The sequence below is a fragment of the Ctenocephalides felis genome, unplaced genomic scaffold (genome assembly GCF_003426905.1).
Source record: "Ctenocephalides felis isolate EL2017-DRISC unplaced genomic scaffold, ASM342690v1 CF-g0.4_SCAFFOLD_03571, whole genome shotgun sequence".
NCBI classification, from domain to species: Eukaryota; Metazoa; Arthropoda; class Insecta; order Siphonaptera; family Pulicidae; genus Ctenocephalides; species Ctenocephalides felis.
Window position 1 is genome coordinate 43,306,145 of NW_020539725.1, and position 18,616 is coordinate 43,324,760.

The 18,616-nt window shown below is 30.1% G+C and overlaps 2 protein-coding genes across 6 annotated transcripts; one reads left to right on the top strand and one right to left on the bottom strand.

The window, feature by feature from the left end:
• The first annotated feature begins 126 nt into the window (after nt 1–126).
• On the top strand, nt 127–7,500 carry LOC113385230 (THAP domain-containing protein 11-like). 3 transcript variants are annotated; one of them, XM_026623062.1, is made up of 3 exons: nt 127–318; nt 6,806–6,970; nt 7,037–7,500. In XM_026623062.1, the coding sequence occupies exons 1-3, from the start codon at nt 182–184 to the stop codon at nt 7,347–7,349; spliced, it is 615 nt and encodes a 204-aa protein (XP_026478847.1). In that variant the 5' UTR covers nt 127–181; the 3' UTR covers nt 7,350–7,500. The 3 variants fall into 3 exon arrangements, 2 of the variants coding, with proteins under 2 accessions (XP_026478847.1, XP_026478848.1); XM_026623063.1 differs by having other exon boundaries at nt 6,854–6,970; XR_003367982.1 differs by lacking the exon at nt 127–318 and adding an exon at nt 6,462–6,603.
• Nucleotides 7,501–9,588: 2,088 nt separating this feature from the next.
• Nucleotides 9,589–18,518, bottom strand: LOC113384582 (CCR4-NOT transcription complex subunit 3-like). 3 transcript variants are annotated; one of them, XM_026622321.1, is made up of 13 exons: nt 18,379–18,518; nt 18,039–18,136; nt 17,845–17,979; nt 17,626–17,781; nt 17,259–17,438; nt 16,678–16,737; nt 16,167–16,493; nt 14,964–15,243; nt 14,195–14,445; nt 12,627–12,980; nt 10,115–10,225; nt 9,814–10,023; nt 9,589–9,730 (listed from the first exon to the last, which is right to left on the bottom strand). In XM_026622321.1, exons 1-13 carry the CDS (start codon nt 18,401–18,403, stop codon nt 9,632–9,634), a joined length of 2,286 nt encoding a protein of 761 aa, XP_026478106.1. In that variant the 5' UTR covers nt 18,404–18,518; the 3' UTR covers nt 9,589–9,631. The 3 variants fall into 3 exon arrangements, with proteins under 3 accessions (XP_026478106.1, XP_026478105.1, XP_026478107.1); XM_026622320.1 differs by having other exon boundaries at nt 14,153–14,445; XM_026622322.1 differs by lacking the exon at nt 16,678–16,737 and having other exon boundaries at nt 14,153–14,445.
• Nucleotides 18,519–18,616: the final 98 nt, after the last annotated feature.

Here is an 18,616-nt window from a genome sequence, read left to right on the forward strand (position 1 = left end):
GCACTGAAATCTGAAACTGTCACATCAAGGGCGCCACTACCGGCGATTGGTTGAAATACCGGGTTGGCGCCAATAATTTAAAATCTATGATCACTTGTTTATTTATCTATGTAGATGATTTTCAGCTATTCGCCATGTGCGAAATATTTGTTTATTTCAAATTTGAATAATATAATTAAAAATGAGCCACCAAAGCTGTTGTGTAGTGGGTTGTAGAAATACCGGCAGAAAAAGTGACTGCAAGTTCTATTCATTTTCTACAGCTAAGTGGAAAGAAAATCAACGAGAAAAGTGGATCGCTGCGGTTAGAAGAATAAAGTAAGTATCATAACCTTATTGTTATAAAAATACAATTCGGCGTATTATGAATAGTTGTAAAATTGTTATGTTTAGCAAAAAGAAAAATTATAAGTCAATAAATTGTTATATTATCAAAATTTAATGCTTACTAAAAAAATGTTTTGCAAACAATGTAATTAATACATTGCTGAAATATTGCAAAATATATATTTGTATAGTGTTGATGGATCACCATGGGTTCCCAAGCCTTATGATCGCATTTGCAGTGAACATTTCATTGGAGGAAAAAATCGGACGCCGTATTGAGTCCTAGCTTCGTTCCGACAATCTTCCCTGCAATTTATAAAACTCGAAAAGTTAGTGAATCTACGATTATAAGCAGGTAAAACTTATTTGGTAAAACTATACCATTGTTAATAATTTAACTACAATAATTAATATTTTTAGATACAAGCGTTTAATACCCGTAAAATAAAAAAAAAATCACCTCCACCGTCAACTTCTGAACTCACTATACAAGAACCAATGCAAGTGATAAATGAATGTGAACCTCCTCCGATTGTATCTCTAAAAGTTGACCAAGAGTGCCAAGTTGATTTTTACTCAAGCTCCGATGTCAACTCACATACATTTATTTGCAACCGTTATATAACAAATAATTTATGTCATGCTGAAACTCAAACAGAAATAGTTGTAGATACTAGGCCGGTAAAAAATACATGTTAGTAATAAAAAATTTGTTAATAAAAAAACGCGGTAATGATCAAAAAACGTTTGCTGATAAAGAAAGTCAAGCAGATAAACTGAAAATTTCAAGAGATCAGTAAATAACTTTGCGAATAATTGTATTGTAGTAATTTGGATTATGCTCATATCCTAATTATGTCTTTTATCATTAACATATATTTATTCGAAACAAATGTATTATATTATTAAATTATTATATGATATTAAAATATTAAATGATTCTGTAATAAATAATTAGTGCAGAAAAAAATTTAATGTGTATCCATAATAAAGAATAGATATAAGAAGAAAAGAGAGTGTATATCTATCAACCATACTCATCTTTTTTCTTTTTATGGATGCACCTAAGAACATATGCATAGAGTATATAGTTCCCAACTCAAAGTATTACGGAAAAAATGACTTTTCTGAACATTTCATCTTGCATTTGTTGATCAGACAGAAATATTTATCATTTCTGAAATATTGCAAAATATATATTTGTATAGTGTTGATGGATCACCATGGGTTCCCAAGCCTTATGATCGCATTTGCAGTGAACATTTCATTGGAGGAAAAAATCGGACGCCGTATTGAGTCCTAGCTTCGTTCCGACAATCTTCCCTGCAATTTATAAAACTCGAAAAGTTAGTGAATCTACGATTATAAGCAGGTAAAACTTATTTGGTAAAACTATACCATTGTTAATAATTTAACTACAATAATTTAATATTTTTAGATACAAGCGTTTAATTACCCGTAAATAAAAAAAAAAATCACCTCCACCGTCAACTTCTGAACTCACTATACAAGAACCAATGCAAGTGATAAATGAATGTGAACCTCCTCCGATTGTATCTCTAAAAGTTGACCAAGAGTGCCAAGTTGATTTTTACTCAAGCTCCGATGTCAACTCACATACATTTATTTGCAACCGTTATATAACAAAAATTATGTCATGCTGAAACTCAAACAGAAATAGTTGTAGATACTAGGCCGGTAAAAATACATGTTAGTAATAAAAAATTTGTTAATAAAAAAACGCGGTAATGATCAAAAAACGTTTGCTGATAAAGAAAGTCAAGCAGATAAACTGAAAATTTCAAGAGATCAGTAAATAACTTTGCGAATAATTGTATTGTAGTAATTTGGATTATGCTCATATCCTAATTATGTCTTTTATCATTAACATATATTTATTCGAAACAAATGTATTATATTATTAAATTTATTATATGATATTAAAAATTAAATGATTCTGTAATAAATAATTAGTGCAGAAAAAAATTTAATGTGTATCCATACATAAAGAATAGATATAAGAAGAAAAGGAGAGTGTATATCTATCAACCATACTCATCTTTTTTTTTTTATGGATGCAACCTAAGAACATATGCATAGAGTATATAGTTCCCAACTCAAAGTATTACGGAAAAAATGTACTTTTCTGAACATTCATCTTGCATTTGTTGATCAGACAGAAATATTTATCATTTAAATCTATAAATAATATAAATAATAAATAATTATTTAATTGCAACAAAATATCATTTAAATTATTTTAGGTGAAATGAAACAACATATAAAATTTAGACAAAATCATTTGTATTTGCTCCAGGTTACCATTAAGTGTGTTGTTTTAGACAAATTGTAATATTACATAATGTAACAGAGTAAAATATCTGTAAGTCCGACCTCAGGTATATAATATACATGCATGCCAAACACAAATTTGCATCTGCACATATTCAGTACAGGTCCTTATTTTTTTAAATTTTTTGTATAAAATTATTTTTATATCTAATTTTTTTCAAATCTCAAAATTAAAGCATGATAGAACAAAATTATATATAAAATAAATATACAAAATTATATTCTACAACAAATAAGATTTTATTCTGTACATTTTCATCTACTTTTAGATTCTTATATATATTTAGTTCTTTTTACAAAAGTGAAAACAGTCACAAATCTGTTTTTGTACTTCAGGGACTCTTAAAAATGTTTGATTATTCTGATTTAGTTTGCTTCATATTACAATAATTACTAAAGCATGATTTATATATATTTACATATGCCAGCCGAGTGTTACTCATAAATATTATATTTATTTATTTATTTATTTATTTTTTTTTTTTTTTTTATAACTCGTTTTATTTAGCAATCAGAAATACATTAAGATTCCTATGAGCTGAAAATGACAATGTAAGAGCGATGCCTAAGAAGAGCTCCAATGAGATCATCTCAGTTTAACAATTAATATAATAATATTATATTAGACCTAATCTAAGACCAAGTCTAAAGGCCATTGTCGTTTTAATCTTCTTGTACCATAAGGTTTAGTAATTTCTACTATAGAGGGGTTCGAATGTGAGTCCAGTTTGCGTTTGTATTTTTCTTTGAATTCTTGGAAAGTTAAATGCACCGTTTTCATCTTGAGGTCGCTGTGAATGGTTTCATTTGTTACATACCATGGAGAATTAAGAATTGTTCGTAAAATTTTTGACTGAGTTCTCTGCATTATAGCTATATTAGATTTGTAAGCACATCCCCAGAGCTCAATTCCGTAGGTCCAGATTGGTTTGATAATTGATTTATATAGCAGCAACTTATTTTCAACAGTGAGCTTAGACTTTTTACGCAGAAGCCAATCAAATTCTTTCATTTTGATCATTATTGCTGCTTTTTTGTTTTTATGTGGCTTTTCCAAGTAAGTCTGCTATCTAAATGAAGACCAAGATATTTCACTATGTTTTGTTTCGGAATCTGGACGTTGTTTAAATAAATTGGAGGACAAGTACCCTCTCTCAGGGTAAATGTGATATGAGCTGATTTGGTTTCATTTATGCAAATCTTCCATTTGGCAAGCCACATTTGTAGTTTATTGATATGTTCTTGCGTTTTGTCGGGAAGCTTGATCAGCACTGTGATTACTACTTAGTATGGCAATATCGTCAGCGAATGTAGCAAGTGTCAGATTTTCAAGTAATGGGAGGTCCTTTGTGTATAAAACATATAAGAAGGGTCCAAAAATACTACCTTGTGGAACTCCTGACATTATTTTGTGGAAATCAGATGTTACTTGATTTACTTTTACTTGAAAAATCCTATCTTGTAGATATGATTTGAAAATCCCATAATACCTGGATGGAAGGTATGCTTTTATTTTATATAAAAGTCCTGGGTGCCAAACCTTATCGAATGCTTGTCGAACATCCAGGAAGACACCACTACAGAAATGCTTATTTTCAAATGACTTATGTACAGTGTCAATAACCCTGTGAACTTGCTGTGTGGTCGAATGTTCACGTCTAAAGCCAAATTGATGGTAGGGGATCCAATCTGAAGGAAGCTCATTGTTGATTTGGTCCAAAAGAATCCTTTCAAGCAGTTTAGATATTACGGGAAGCAAGGATATTGGTCTATATGAAGACACCTCAGTCAAGTTTTTGCCTTTTTTGGGAATCATTAATATTTGGGCAGTCTTAAATGATTTTGGCCAATACTCTACTCTGAGTATGGCATTAAATATATACGTTATTAAAACAATCGTTTTCTTAGGAAGTTCTTTCAACGCCCTTGCAGTTATTTTATCAAAACCAGGCGATTTTCTTGTATTTAACATCTGGATTTGCGAGTTGACTTCTTTGGGTTTGATAGGTTTGAAAGATGTGATAACTGTAGAGGTTTAAGCAATTCTTCTTCAATCTCTTTATCCATGGTAGAATCAAATGGTTTAAAAACATTAGACAAGTATTTAGCAAAAAGCTGCGCTTTGTCTTCTTCACTTCTTGCCCAAGGATCATTAGCACTGTTTCTAATAGATGAAGAAAAGAATTTAGGCTTCTTCACATTACTAGCTGCTTTCCATATCGAGTTATCTGATCTGGATAGATTATTAATGTACTTCTCAAAATTTTCATTTCTGACTTGCCTAAGTTTGCTTTTAAGTTCTCTGCAAAGTTTATTGTATGAATTTTTATCGTCAGGTCTATGATTTTGTTGCCATTTAGCTCTGGCACGTCTTTTTTTCCGAATAAGTTCTTTGATTTCCAACGGAATATCTTGGAATGCAGGTGATGCTTGAACTTTAGGAGTTGCTTCTTGAATTGAAGTCTTAATGTGTTGAAGCAAATCTTCAGTAGCCTTGTCAATTTCAGTATCGCTTTTGAGACTGATATGTAAATTTGTTCGCTCTTTCAAAACTTCTCGAAATGTTTCCCAATTTGTATATTTGCTATGTAATATATTTGAATTTATTTTTTGTATAACTGTGATTCCTATAGTTAAAACAATTGGAGAGTGATCTGAGGATAAATCGTATGATGGCTTAATATTCGTCACGTTCTCATTTATGTTATTCAAAATAAAGAAGTCGAGCAGGTCTGGTATTTTTTGAGGATCACTAGGCCAATATGTCGGGGTTCCAGTGGACAGAAATGAATAATTATTATTATTTAAGGTTCTCAGGAGCTCATTACCCTTGCTTGTGATCAGACGTGATCCCCAAGAAGTGTGCTTGCAGTTAAAATCACCACCTACAAGAAATTTCGCACCCAATTGATGGAAAAACTGTTCAAAATCTGTTTGCTTGATATTATGTCGTGGAGGGCAGTACACTGCTGAGATTGATAATTTGTAAAGATGCATACTGACAAGTATTGTTGTTGCTTGTAGGTGTTCTTTTTGGTACGGAGGAAGTTCGGTGTGAACTATTGTATTTCGAATAAGTATGGCTGATCCTCCATGAGCCGTATCATCCGGGTGATTGCAATAGTGTAGTGTGTAATTCGGAATCTTGCAGAAAGAGAAGCTAGTAAAGTGGGTCTCGCTTATAGCATTATGTCAATGCGATTCAAAGTAAGGAAAGTAGTTAATTCTAGCTTGTGCTGTAGGAGCCCATTGGCATTCCAAAGTGCAATTCTTATAAATTTAGCCATTACGGATTAATTTTATTAATAAAGTTGTTAGCAGGTTGAAACCACACCATTTTGATGAATTAATTGATTAAACATCTGTTTGAATTCGTGCATGAACTGAGCGAAGCTTGCGGATATGCCTGAAGCAGACTCTGGATTAACGTTGTTATTTAACACCTGTGCATATGTTCGAGGGTGACCTTGATTAGCGATCTGATTTAGATTTAGATTCGGGTACGGGTTAGTGGTAATAGTTGGATTAACCGTATGTCTGTTGTTGGATTTTTGGTTTATAACGTTTGTGGTGTATTATGATTCATTTTTGGAAATTTTTGATTATATACCTTCTTATATGCTGGGCATCCACGATAACTAGCTGCATGATCTCCGTCGCAATTTGTACAAAATTTAATACATTTTCAGGTTTCTTGCAGTCTGATGTAGTATGATTGTTACCACAACGGGAACAAGTAAACGGTTTATTGCAGTAACGTTGAGTGTGACCGAATTGTTGGCATCTTTTGCATTGCACAACGGATTTATTATAGTGTGGCGGTTCTATACGAATTATGTTGTTAAGAATCTTTGTTACGCTGTATATGTCTTTGTTATTTTTTGCGGGTTCAAGATCAAGGTAAAATAAATTTAGAAGAATAAAGTAAGTATCATAACCTTATTGTTATAAAAATACAATTCGGCGTATTATGAATAGTTGTAAAATTGTTATGTTTAGCAAAAAGAAAAATTATAAGTCAATAAATTGTTATATTATCAAAATTTAATGCTTACTAGAAAAAAATGTTTTGCAAACAATGTAATTAATACATTGCTGAAATATTGCAAAATATATATTTGTATAGTGTTGATGGATCACCATGGGTTCCCAAGCCTTATGATCGCATTTGCAGTGAACATTTCATTGGAGGAAAAAAATCGGACGCCGTATTGAGTCCTAGCTTCGTTCCGACAATCTTCCCTGCAATTTATAAAACTCGAAAAGTTAGTGAATCTACGATTATAAGCAGGTAAAACTTATTTGGTAAAACTATACCATTGTTAATAATTTAACTACAATAATTTAATATTTTTAGATACAAGCGTTTAATTACCCGTAAAATAAAAAAAAAATCACCTCCACCGTCAACTTCTGAACTCACTATACAAGAACCAATGCAAGTGATAAATGAATGTGAACCTCCTCCGATTGTATCTCTAAAAGTTGACCAAGAGTGCCAAGTTGATTTTTACTCAAGCTCCGATGTCAACTCACATACATTTATTTGCAACCGTTATATAACAAATAATTTATGTCATGCTGAAACTCAAACAGAAATAGTTGTAGATACTAGGCCGGTAAAAATACATGTTAGTAATAAAAAATTTGTTAATAAAAAAACGCGGTAATGATCAAAAAACGTTTGCTGATAAAGAAAGTCAAGCAGATAAACTGAAAATTTCAAGAGATCAGTAAATAACTTTGCGAATAATTGTATTGTAGTAATTTGGATTATGCTCATATCCTAATTATGTCTTTTATCATTAACATATATTTATTCGAAACAAATGTATTATATTATTAAATTTATTATATGATATTAAAATATTAAATGATTCTGTAATAAATAATTAGTGCAGAAAAAAATTTAATGTGTATCCATAGATAAAGAATAGATAAAAGAAGAAAAGGAGAGTGTATATCTATCAACCATACTCATCTTTTTTCTTTTTATGGATGCAACCTAAGAACATATGCATAGAGTATATAGTTCCCAACTCAAAGTATTAAGGAAAAAATGTACTTTTCTGAACATTTCATCTTGCATTTGTTGATCAGACAGAAATATTTATCATTTAAATCTATAAATAATATAAATAATATATTTATTTAATTGCAACAAAATATCATTTAAATTATTTTAGGTGAAATGAAACAACATATAAAATTTAGACAAAATCATTTGTATTTGCTCCAGGTTACCATTAAGTGTGTTGTTTTAGACAAATTGTAATATTACATAATGTAACAGAGTAAAATATCTGTAAGTCCGAATATATTATTTACCTCAGGTATATAATATACATGCATGCCAAACACAAATTTGCATCTGCACATATTCAGTACAGGTCCTTAATTTTTTTAAATTTTTTGTATAAAATTATTTTTATATCTAATTTTTTTTCAAATCTCAAAATTAAAGCATGATAGAACAAAATTATATATAAAATAAATATACAAAATTATATTCTACAACAAATAAGATTTTATTCTGTACATTTTCATCTTACTTTTAGATTCTTATATATATTTAGTTCTTTTTACAAAAGTGAAAACAGTCACAAATCTGTTTTTGTACTTCAGGGACTCTTAAAAATGTTTGATTATTCTGATTTAGTTTGCTTCATATTACAATAATTACTAAAGCATGATTTATATATATTTACATATGCCAGCCGAGTGTTACTCATAAATATTATATATTATTTATAACAAACAAATTCATTAATATATAATAAGTTTGAGTTTGTGATCCAAAAGTTTGATTTATTGCATGCACTAAATCCATAATGAAACACTTTTTTGATCAGAACATTTAGTCAGTCTAAAATACAAATGTAACACTTGAAGTGCAGCTCTTAAGAATGATTTTAAAATTGTACTTGTGGAATGAATTTAGCCCATAATAAAATTACATCCTAAATGTTTTTGATGTTATCCAACATTGTTTTTAATGACAAGGTCATAAAACCTAATTTTATTTCGAATTGCACAAGTAATTTCATCAATTTACAACTGTACAATTAAATGCACATACATCTCATACAACATACTAATTGATAACCTGTATTTATACACATTAATTTTGTTAACTCATAATTTTTCATCGTCAATATATTTGTAGAACATATAAAATGCATTAAATTGCATCAGAAGTAAATCATAACAATAATATTTATTCACTATTTATGATTATACCTATCAGGTATGTAATTATTATAATAATGCACAGCACACCACGTTCATGCCAATTATATTACATTCCAGTTTATGTATCGATTATAAAAAATTGTGCTATATACACACTGCATATATATATATATATATATATATATATATATATATATATATATATACATATATACATATGTTTACAAATACAGTTGGACAATATTCTGTAATATAATATAATTAGAGTAATTATTATGATTTACACTGATATTCTTTTCAATTGTCAGTTGATGAATCTCCATAATTGAAATGAGAAATCACATCACAGTTTATAAAGCACATTTGAAACACTATTCATTCACTGAAATTATCATACAAGTAACCCTGAAAGTTCACAATTCCGTCTGGCATAAATGTGCAGAAGGAAAGTCACAGAATAGGGTCACTTTTAACATCAGACTTTTGGCAATCACACGTATGTCAACAATTGCAATATTACTTTATGGATACCTGATTTCAAACAAAATGTCTAAATCAAAAATATATTCTGTAACATTAATTACAAAAAATAAAACCTAATATTGATGCAATACAACGTCATTTTAGTATGTTATAAAATAACATCATCTGATCAACATTATTTTATCCATAAATAAATACATTACATGTTGTTCATGTTACTTAAATAAACTTTCATCACTCTATTTATTAATAAAACAGATTTCGGTCACCTCTTATTTCAATTAAGATCACGATCTTCTAAGTACTTGTATTCAAATGTAAAGCCTTCCTTTTTCCTTTGCCCCCACTTCTCATAATCAAAATATATATACGTCCCCTAAACATTGAAATAAACAACACCGGTTAATATTTAATATAACTTGTATGTACCATATAAAAAATAAAATATAAAAAAGTTACCTGTTCATATTCTTCATTAATTATTTTTGGTTCTTCATGCCTCTGAAACCACATCATATATTTTGTATGAAATCGCCATGATTGCTTTTTAAGTGCTTTGGCTGCTAAATACTGTGCTTTAGTTCCCTCCATATAATAAAAAATAAAAAACAGGGACTCAGTAGAGAGACGTTGAAAAAATTCCACAGTGTCTGAATGTGGCAGCGGAGTCTGTAAGTAATTGTAATTTTTTGTTTCATTACGTTGAACTCATAATTCAAGTTAATGATAACCAATTGTTTTTATTGTTGACTCATCTCACCTGTGGATAATATGAAGGCGTTTGTGCTGGATTTCGTGGGAGGTATTGCCTTAGTCGTTCACTGTCACTAGGATGAGGCATATGATAAAATGCAGCTTCCATCATTTGGAACTATAAGAACAAAAATGTGATATCATTTGAAATAGAAACAATGTTTTATTTCTTTAGCTACGTTATTGGCTTTGTAAGATAGTACATAAGGCCAAGTCTCCATAATTGAAATGAGAAATTTTAATTTTTTAATTTTACTTCATTCTTCAAGCGCAATTTTTCAAGTCTATATCAATTTATTCATAGGATATCTTGCCTTAAGGCAAGTTGAATAATCTTTCCAACATGAGCAAATAATCGACTGTCAATAATAATTCATGAGTGCCATATAAAAATACTAAGTAGACACTCAAAATTGGAAACATTTTCAGTTTATTCATTAATACTGACAAAATGTGCCAATATGTTTTGGTACTGGTTTACTATTTTTGACAAATAGTTTAAGTATCATATGTTATTGTACAATAACGACTAAAAACGAAAATTCACATTTCTAAAAAAAATTATCTTTTAGTCGGTGCTTTCTCCAAAATGCTGCATCAATTTAAAAAATTTAAAAACCTTTTGATGAACCATGATAAGGACTCGTGCTGATTTTTGCGAGACGAATGGACGAGCGGTTTCGTTGCGGAAAAGTACAAATTTATTTACAATTGATTTTGAAAATTCAAAAACCGGTCGAACGATTTCAACCACTTATCATAAGTCAACAATAATTTTCAACAGTTACAAGAAGTGGTCCGGGCGAGCCAAAAACTCATCTCCATGATCCTCAACTACAATAATTCGAATATATTTGAATTTTTATAATCGCTTCAGGATTCTTAGCTAACACATGGATCAAAAATGTTGTGTTTTCAGCTAATTTTAAAGAAAAGACTCGGCTGATCGTCTCGTAAAACTAATCAAGGCGAGTGTCAGCGAAACTAATCGAGTCGATTCTCATCAAATGGCTCTCAGATTCTTACATTTTCTAATTTGGAAATTGGATTCAGAATGACGCTTTTTTGGACAAAACAAACTTTATGTAAAAACTAAACTAACTAGTTGGTATTGGTATTTTACCTTGAGGCAAGTTTTTTTTTATATTTATTTATATATTAATCTCATATCTCAGTCAGACAGGGGTGTCTGGTATGAGATATTATGAAACAAAAAGTTACATGAACTTCCCGAAATGTGTAAATAAACGACTTAATCAATAAAAAATAAATTAATTTATGAGTGATTAAAAGTATTCCGAGTGGATTTATTACACATACTTGAAAATGAACGAACACGTTAACTCGGAGTATTTTCTAAAAACAAATTTTAATAAATCAACAATTTTTATAATTGAACCAGTTTCCATAGGATTTTAATGGTTTAGTATGTTCATTAAGATCAAGTACTTTATCGTTATACCAAGTAAAACGTCTAATTTTAATTTTAACAAATGTCCAAAAAACTGCTCATTTTCTCAAACTTTTTTGAATTAAAAAAAAAAACTACTTGTCGCAAGGCCGTAATATTTCAGTAAGTTCTATAAGACCATGATACATATCGCCAAAAAATGTTCCATGAAAATCGTCTTAAATTTTTTTTCAACAGCTAATTACAAGAAAACGGCTCGGTAGATTTTTACCTAAAACTAATCAGTATCATTCCCAATTAATATCTTTCAAACAGTTTTTAATTTTTTTAAATCGATTCAGTAGTATGAGCTTAAATGTGGACGAAAAGTTTAGCACTTTTTTCCAAATTTCAAAGAAACGGCTCGGAAGATCGTCGCACAAAACTGACAAACGATAGTGCTCATTCAGATACATCAAATGGCTTTTAAATTTCTGAAATCTGTTCAGGCGTTTTTGAGCAAACGTCGATGAAAGTTCTAATTTTGACAAACGCCGAAAAAACGATACTAATTTTTGAAAATTTTGAAGAATTTTTAAAATTAAGCGACTTGTCGTAGGGCCGAGATATTTCAGTATGATCTATAAGACTATAATATGTACCGTCAAAAAAAAAAAAATTAATACTTTATACAAGAAAACGGCCCGTCCGATCTTTACCAAATACTAATCAGGTCGATTCCCATATCTTTCGAACGGTTTTTGAATTTTCAAAATTGATTTAGAATTGCGGGCTAAAACGTGGACGAAAAACTTTTCACTTCTCTGCTATTAACAAAGATATGGCTTGGCTGATCGTCGCGCAAAATTGAAAAACGCTAGTCCTCATCGAGATACATCAAATGGCTGGCTTTTAACTTTCTGAAATCGCTCCAGTCGTTTTTGAGAAAAAGTCGATTTACAGCAAAAAATCTGTTTACACACACATACTTTTCCCAAATTTGGTCTCATTCGATTCAGAATGGCTTGAAACGTCGAGAAAACATAAAATTAGCGAATCGGATTTTTTTCTGAAATAATAAACTTCTCCTTCGGGAAGTTAAAAACAATTAAGCACTATGGAATCTAACCTGACACTGGTGTTCTTTTTGCAGAGGCACTGGTCCTAAAGGAGCAACACCCAACAATGGAGGAATGTGTGCTTCGTTCAATGTCACCATAGAATTAGCATTGGGCACGTTCGATGAGGGGGGCGGCGGTTGCTCGAACAATGACTGAGGTCGTGTGTCGGAACTTTGGACCGAAGTCGGAATGAGTGTTGGTGGTATTTGCTGCGTTTGCTGCTGCGATGATGATAATTGCTGCTGAGATGCTGAAAGTTGCGATTGTTGCTGCTGTTGTGACATGACAGATGTCATTTCTAAACCAACTCGATTCACAACTTCTTGTGCTATTGATTTTAGTGAAGACATAGAGTCCGTCGGCTGCATTGAAAATAAACAAAAGAGATTAAAATTTTTATAGCAATATGCATTTAACTAGAACTGACTGAAAAACTATTAGTCCAGTCATTTGGTGCAAAAAAAGGCTGTTGCCGGTACAGTACTCCGGGAATTCTGAAAATTGGTAATCTCATAGATTTCGAGGTGCTCTTTACGAAAATCAACTTTGCCACCTCAAATTTGAACGGCAAGTTGCCGCCATATTGGAAAAATGGCGTCAAACAACAGCTGTTTTTAAATATCTCTTTTCTGGCTGATTCTGCGATAAAAGTATCTATGTACGAATTAAACTAGATAAAATTTCCTATAATTTCTTAGAAAACCGTTTTTTTGTAAAATTGATAGTTTGAGAGTACAGCCGCCTCAAAGTCTTAGCTGCTCTCGCCGTAGTATCAAATCTGTCCATACATGACAGCACTTTGAACTTGACCACATTCCTTCTAATAAATAAATATTTTCAATGTTAAATTAAGCGAATAAGATCTTGAAATAAAATAATTCAAATATTTTTCAGTTTTTTAGCTGATTTTTTAACACTTCAATGGCAAATTAGCTATAAGTAAGGAGCTTGAAGTGTTAAAAAATCAGCAAAAAAAAAACAGAAAAATATTTGAATTATTTTATTTCTAGATCTTATTCGCTTAATTTAACATTGAAAATATTTATTTATTAGAAAGAATGTGGTCAAGTTCAATGTACTGTCATATATGGAGAGATTTGATACTACGGCGAGAGCAGCAAAGACTTTGAGGCGTCCGTACTCTCAAACTATCAATTTTACAAAAAAAACGGTTTTCTAAGGAATTATAGGAAATTTTATCTAGTTTAATTCGTACATAGAAACTTTTATCGCAGAATCAGCCAGAAAAGAGATATTTAAAAACAGCTGTTGTTTGACGCCATTTTTCCAATATGGCGGCAACTTGCCGTTCAAATTTGAGGAGGCAAAGTTGATTTTCGTAAAGAGCACCTCGAAATCTATGAGATTACCAATTTTCAGAATTCCCGGAGTACTGTACCGGCAACAGCCTTTTTTTGCACCAAATGACTGGACTATATGGAGAAAACAAATTGGGGCTTTACCATCAATTTGTCAATAGGATTTACAGAATTATAAAGAATACTATAATTTATAGTTATTAATTAGTTATTACCTTATCTTCAGTTGGAAATATTCTCAGAGGTAATGAACTCACCTCTGAGATAGAAGGTCCATTCATAATAACTGGACTGCATTTATTGATTTCTGTTATATTTGTATTCGTTACATCAGGCGTTTCACAGGAATTGTGGACACTGCTATCTTGACTCGTCACCGTTGGAGCAGTAGGAATAATCGCAGGTGTTGTACTTACAGCCACCACAGACAATGTTTGACCTGCGGTACTTGTAGCCAGAATAGGACTTGGAGCCCTTAATGGTATAATAGGCCCATTCTCCAAATGCGCTGTTAAATTTTATTAAATTAGTTTTAACAGTACAATTTACCATCTGGATAACTTTAATGGTTATCAGATTTTTGATAACTAATACTGCAAATAAATCAACAAATAAGTCGAATAACGAATGTCACAAACTTGACCATGAATGAAGTGTTAATTTGTAAAAAAAATTAAGATTTATACAACTAAATAACCAGCTAGCCGTTGCAAGCCTAGACATAAAAATTAAATAAACATGTAATGCGTTAGTATTATAACGACTGTGGATAGTAATTATATTAAAAAAACTAGTTTAGACGCTAAAAACTCGCCGAATATTCGGTATTTTACCGAATATACTATTCGTTGCAAGTCTACCTATCATATTTCAATTCAGAATATTCTGTTACATATTTGAATGCAAGACCAGCTTAAAGAAAACAAAATCTATATTATAAAGCATGACTTTTTCAAATTTACGGTCATGAATAGTTTGCCTAGTAGAATGAAATAAAAATCAATTATATCATTATCATTATCTCACTTGTACTGTGTTTTATGACAGCTGCAAAATTTCCACCATTATTTGTGCTTCCGATACTGTTGTTGGTATGAGGTGAAGGAGGTGGTGGCGGTTTACTGGGCGTAGAACTAGCAAGAGCACTAGGGGTTATCTTATTATTTACACTAATATTATTGCTAGTGCTATTGCTATTAACCGTCACACTATTATTGGCATTGCTGCCAGCACTTGTATTTAAAATGGTACTACTCGCACTTGTACTTAGGTTTGAGTTGGCTCGAACAGCAGTAGGTTTCACCGGCTGAAATTCAAATATAAATTTTAGATATATTCATTACTAATTAAATGAATAAGTTCAAATTAAATATGTTGAAATTTTAAAATGCAAACATTACTACTTATTCACTTGCAAACATTTCACAATGTAAAAATAAAATTTTGTAGATGAGGAAATTAGGAAGTAAGTAGTAGATGCTCTAAGAAATAATATTAAAAAATTAAAGGTTTGTAGATATGAGGTGTTTTAAAGAACATTTGATAAAATGATAATTTTTAAATTTTTTGTACCACTAGTTGGAGTTAATATCTTCATTAAAAACTATTAGTTCTATTTTTATATCCGAATCTTCAAATAACATTATTCTCAAACCACTTCGTTTGAAGAAATTGTTGTCCCGTAAAACTATGAAGTTTTGTTTTAGAAGTCAAACATTCAATGTCTTACCTAATTGTAAAATATTGCACATTTACAGGATAAGAATTTGTAAACTCTTTATTTTAAAAATACCAACTTGAAATTTTGTATTGTGATACTACAAATTATAAATATGTGTAACCCATTTCTTTGCAGCACAAACAAAAATATAGAATAAATTAAGTTATCATGATTTATATTTTTGAGATTATCTCATTAGTTATAAACACATTTAATAATTAACTGATATTATATTAATTACTAAATATTCAATAAGGCTCAAATGCTCGCAACTTTAAATAATTATTAGTTTTGCATTTTATATTTATTCTTTATGACTTGATATATATCAAATAATTATGAAACTAAACTTTTTAAATTTATTCAGAAAAATAATATAAATTCTATATATATACTTTTTCATTTATGTTTTAGTGTTTATTGGTAATGCTTTTTTAGTCTAAATTGAAAAAAAAAATATCCAAAGATCTAATTAAAATAAAAACATAATAACAATTTAAGATATTTACAGTAATTTTGCTAAGAATGGGAACATCTTCCCTTTTCCTTTTCTCATGGCAATCATTTTCGTGGCAATCGCTACTGTGGTTGTGGTTAATGCATCCAATCATTGATGGAGATGCTATAGGACTTGTTCCTGAGGCCATGCTAATTGGAGAACCAGCCGTGTCATTGCTATTGTTGCTATCTGTCGTAGCTGATGATGGTAAGCCGACACCACTTAATTCAATTTCATCCAATCCTATTATATCATCATAAATATATTCATTTTCTTCAAAATCTGGCTCTTGATTTGCATCTATGTAATATTCAACATCATCCTTTATCCTTTTTATCTGGAAATTAAAAAACAAGTTGCTAATATGATAATGAGTAAAACAATTCAATATAAATTTAAGAATTAAGAACAATATTATGTGTGTAAAAATGTAAAATTTAGCTAACTGATGATGCTCGATTAAAAAATAAAACACTAGAATTAAATTATTTAAAATATCTCATCTAATCTAATGTAATTACAGAATGAGTAAATTGAGTGTAATCCCGGAATTCACTGCAAGGATAGAAGAAAACCCTATTCTGGAAGAAAAGAAACACAGGATATAATATAGAAAGCGGAGATCATAAATTGTGAATCTTCATAAAAATTACATTTTTTATATAATTATTGTAATGAAAGCAAGTTTGAAGTATATATAGAAAAAATTATTAAGTAACTACTAAAGCAAAAAAATTTTTGATTTAGTTTTTCTGGTTAAAGGAAATGGCTTATTTGAAATCAGTTAACAGGGTTTTTTTCTATTTGCACAATAAATTTTATACAAAGTATCTTGTAATATTATAGTTATTAATTTGTTTGGTCTTAACACGTTTGGAGAAAAATTAATTAAAAAAAGTTTCAACAAGCAAAATCTAATATTCTATTTAATATATATACCTACTAAAATATAAAATTCTACTTCATAGAACATATTAAATTATAAAATAAAAGTAAATATTAATATATTAATATAGTAATATATCAAGTGAAAGTAAAAACAAAAAAATGACTTAGATTGTGAAAATAATATAAAGAAATAAAAATATTTTTAAAAAATTACCTGATCAACTTCAACAGACATATTATCCAACATTCGTAAAAGTGTTTCTAATTTTTTAATATGGTATCGATGCTTTTCCAATCTTGATCTTAAATCATCTATCCTATCTTGTTTATCTTTATCTACTCGTTTCTTTTTCCCCGCCAATAATGATTCAATTTCTGATTCAAACTGATCAATCTGCAAATAATGTAATATTGAATTATCAAAAAATATTTGAAATATATATATATATATATATATATATATATATTCTCATAATTTAATCTTTAAAGAACCAGATTTACTAATAATATATTAAAAATACTGATATATTATAAATTAAGCTTTTACTTCATATGCTCTTCAAAACGCATGTAAAACAAACCTGAATATTTAAAGCATCAATTTTATTAGCTAGCCATGATGAGATATCGTCCCTCTCTTTTTGTGCAGGGTCTAGTTTTTGAGCTGCACCAAGTCCTTCCTTAGAATAAGCTTTTGTTTTGGTTTCCCTTTCTACTACTTTAAACCTTTCCATTTGCTAAAAAAAATTGTACAATAAAATTTAAGTTCAATTTAGCCTGAATGCCAGGGTAGCACATACTGTTTCTATAAGCTTTCGGTAATCAAGTAATGTGCTTTTATCCTTGATTTCCCCCGACGCGATCCATGATTTGATTTGGTCTCGCAGCCTCTGAAGCTTTTTGATTTCCTTCTTAAGATCCGCCTCATACTTTTCCTTGAATAAAGCACTTATGTGAAAAAGATAATTTAATTTTTTAGTTCAACTTTGCCAACCTTTTGATTACTATTTGTTGCATTATAAACTTTCTGCCAAATATCCTCAAAAGTTTCAACACCTTCTGTCACTTTTTTTAGACATCTGTCAATTTCACCTAAAATTTAGAGAAGTTATAATTGCTATACAATGGCAAGGGAAGTAATGGGAAAGAAATTGCTTAAGATATCAATTATTTTGGGTTTCAAAATACTCCTGGCTAAAATAACATATTTAGTCGCAAATTCTGACTCATTTCGGCGACCTAGATCTGGGGATAATCATATAATTTTCACATCTTGATTACATGCAAAGTGTAAACAGGTAGTGGGAAATTTTCATGTCGGCTGCTAAATTTACCTTGCAACTTTCTCGTAGCAGCCATGGCTATGTAAACATGTGGGAAAATGTATTAGGCATAGTCCAAACATACAAAATATTATCAAGATACAAATTAAACAGAAATGTTTTTTTTAGAATTGTCTACTGAACACACAAGCTTTGTCTACTATTCAAAATGGCTGCCAGTCAAGTCAAATCACGCATTGTCAAAACACGTTCAAAACATAACATAAGAATTGTCAAAATAAATTATGAT

Excerpts from the sequence above, each read along its gene's own strand:
- LOC113385230 (XM_026623062.1), top strand. The coding sequence starts at position 182 with ATGAGCCACCAAAGCTGTTGTGTAGTGGGTTGTAGAAATACCGGCAGA. Across the intron at positions 319-6,805 it reads GCTGCGGTTAGAAGAATAAA|TGTTGATGGATCACCATGGG; the intron begins GTAAGTATCATA and ends ATATTTGTATAG. Across the intron at positions 6,971-7,036 it reads GAATCTACGATTATAAGCAG|ATACAAGCGTTTAATTACCC; the intron begins GTAAAACTTATT and ends TAATATTTTTAG.
- LOC113384582 (XM_026622320.1), bottom strand. The coding sequence starts at position 18,403 with ATGGCTGCTACGAGAAAGTTGCAAG. Across the intron at positions 16,494-16,677 it reads ACACTCAATTTACTCATTCT|ATAAAAAGGATAAAGGATGA; the intron begins GTAATTACATTA and ends TTTAATTTCCAG. Across the intron at positions 10,024-10,114 it reads CGCCTTCATATTATCCACAG|ACTCCGCTGCCACATTCAGA; the intron begins GTGAGATGAGTC and ends AATTACTTACAG.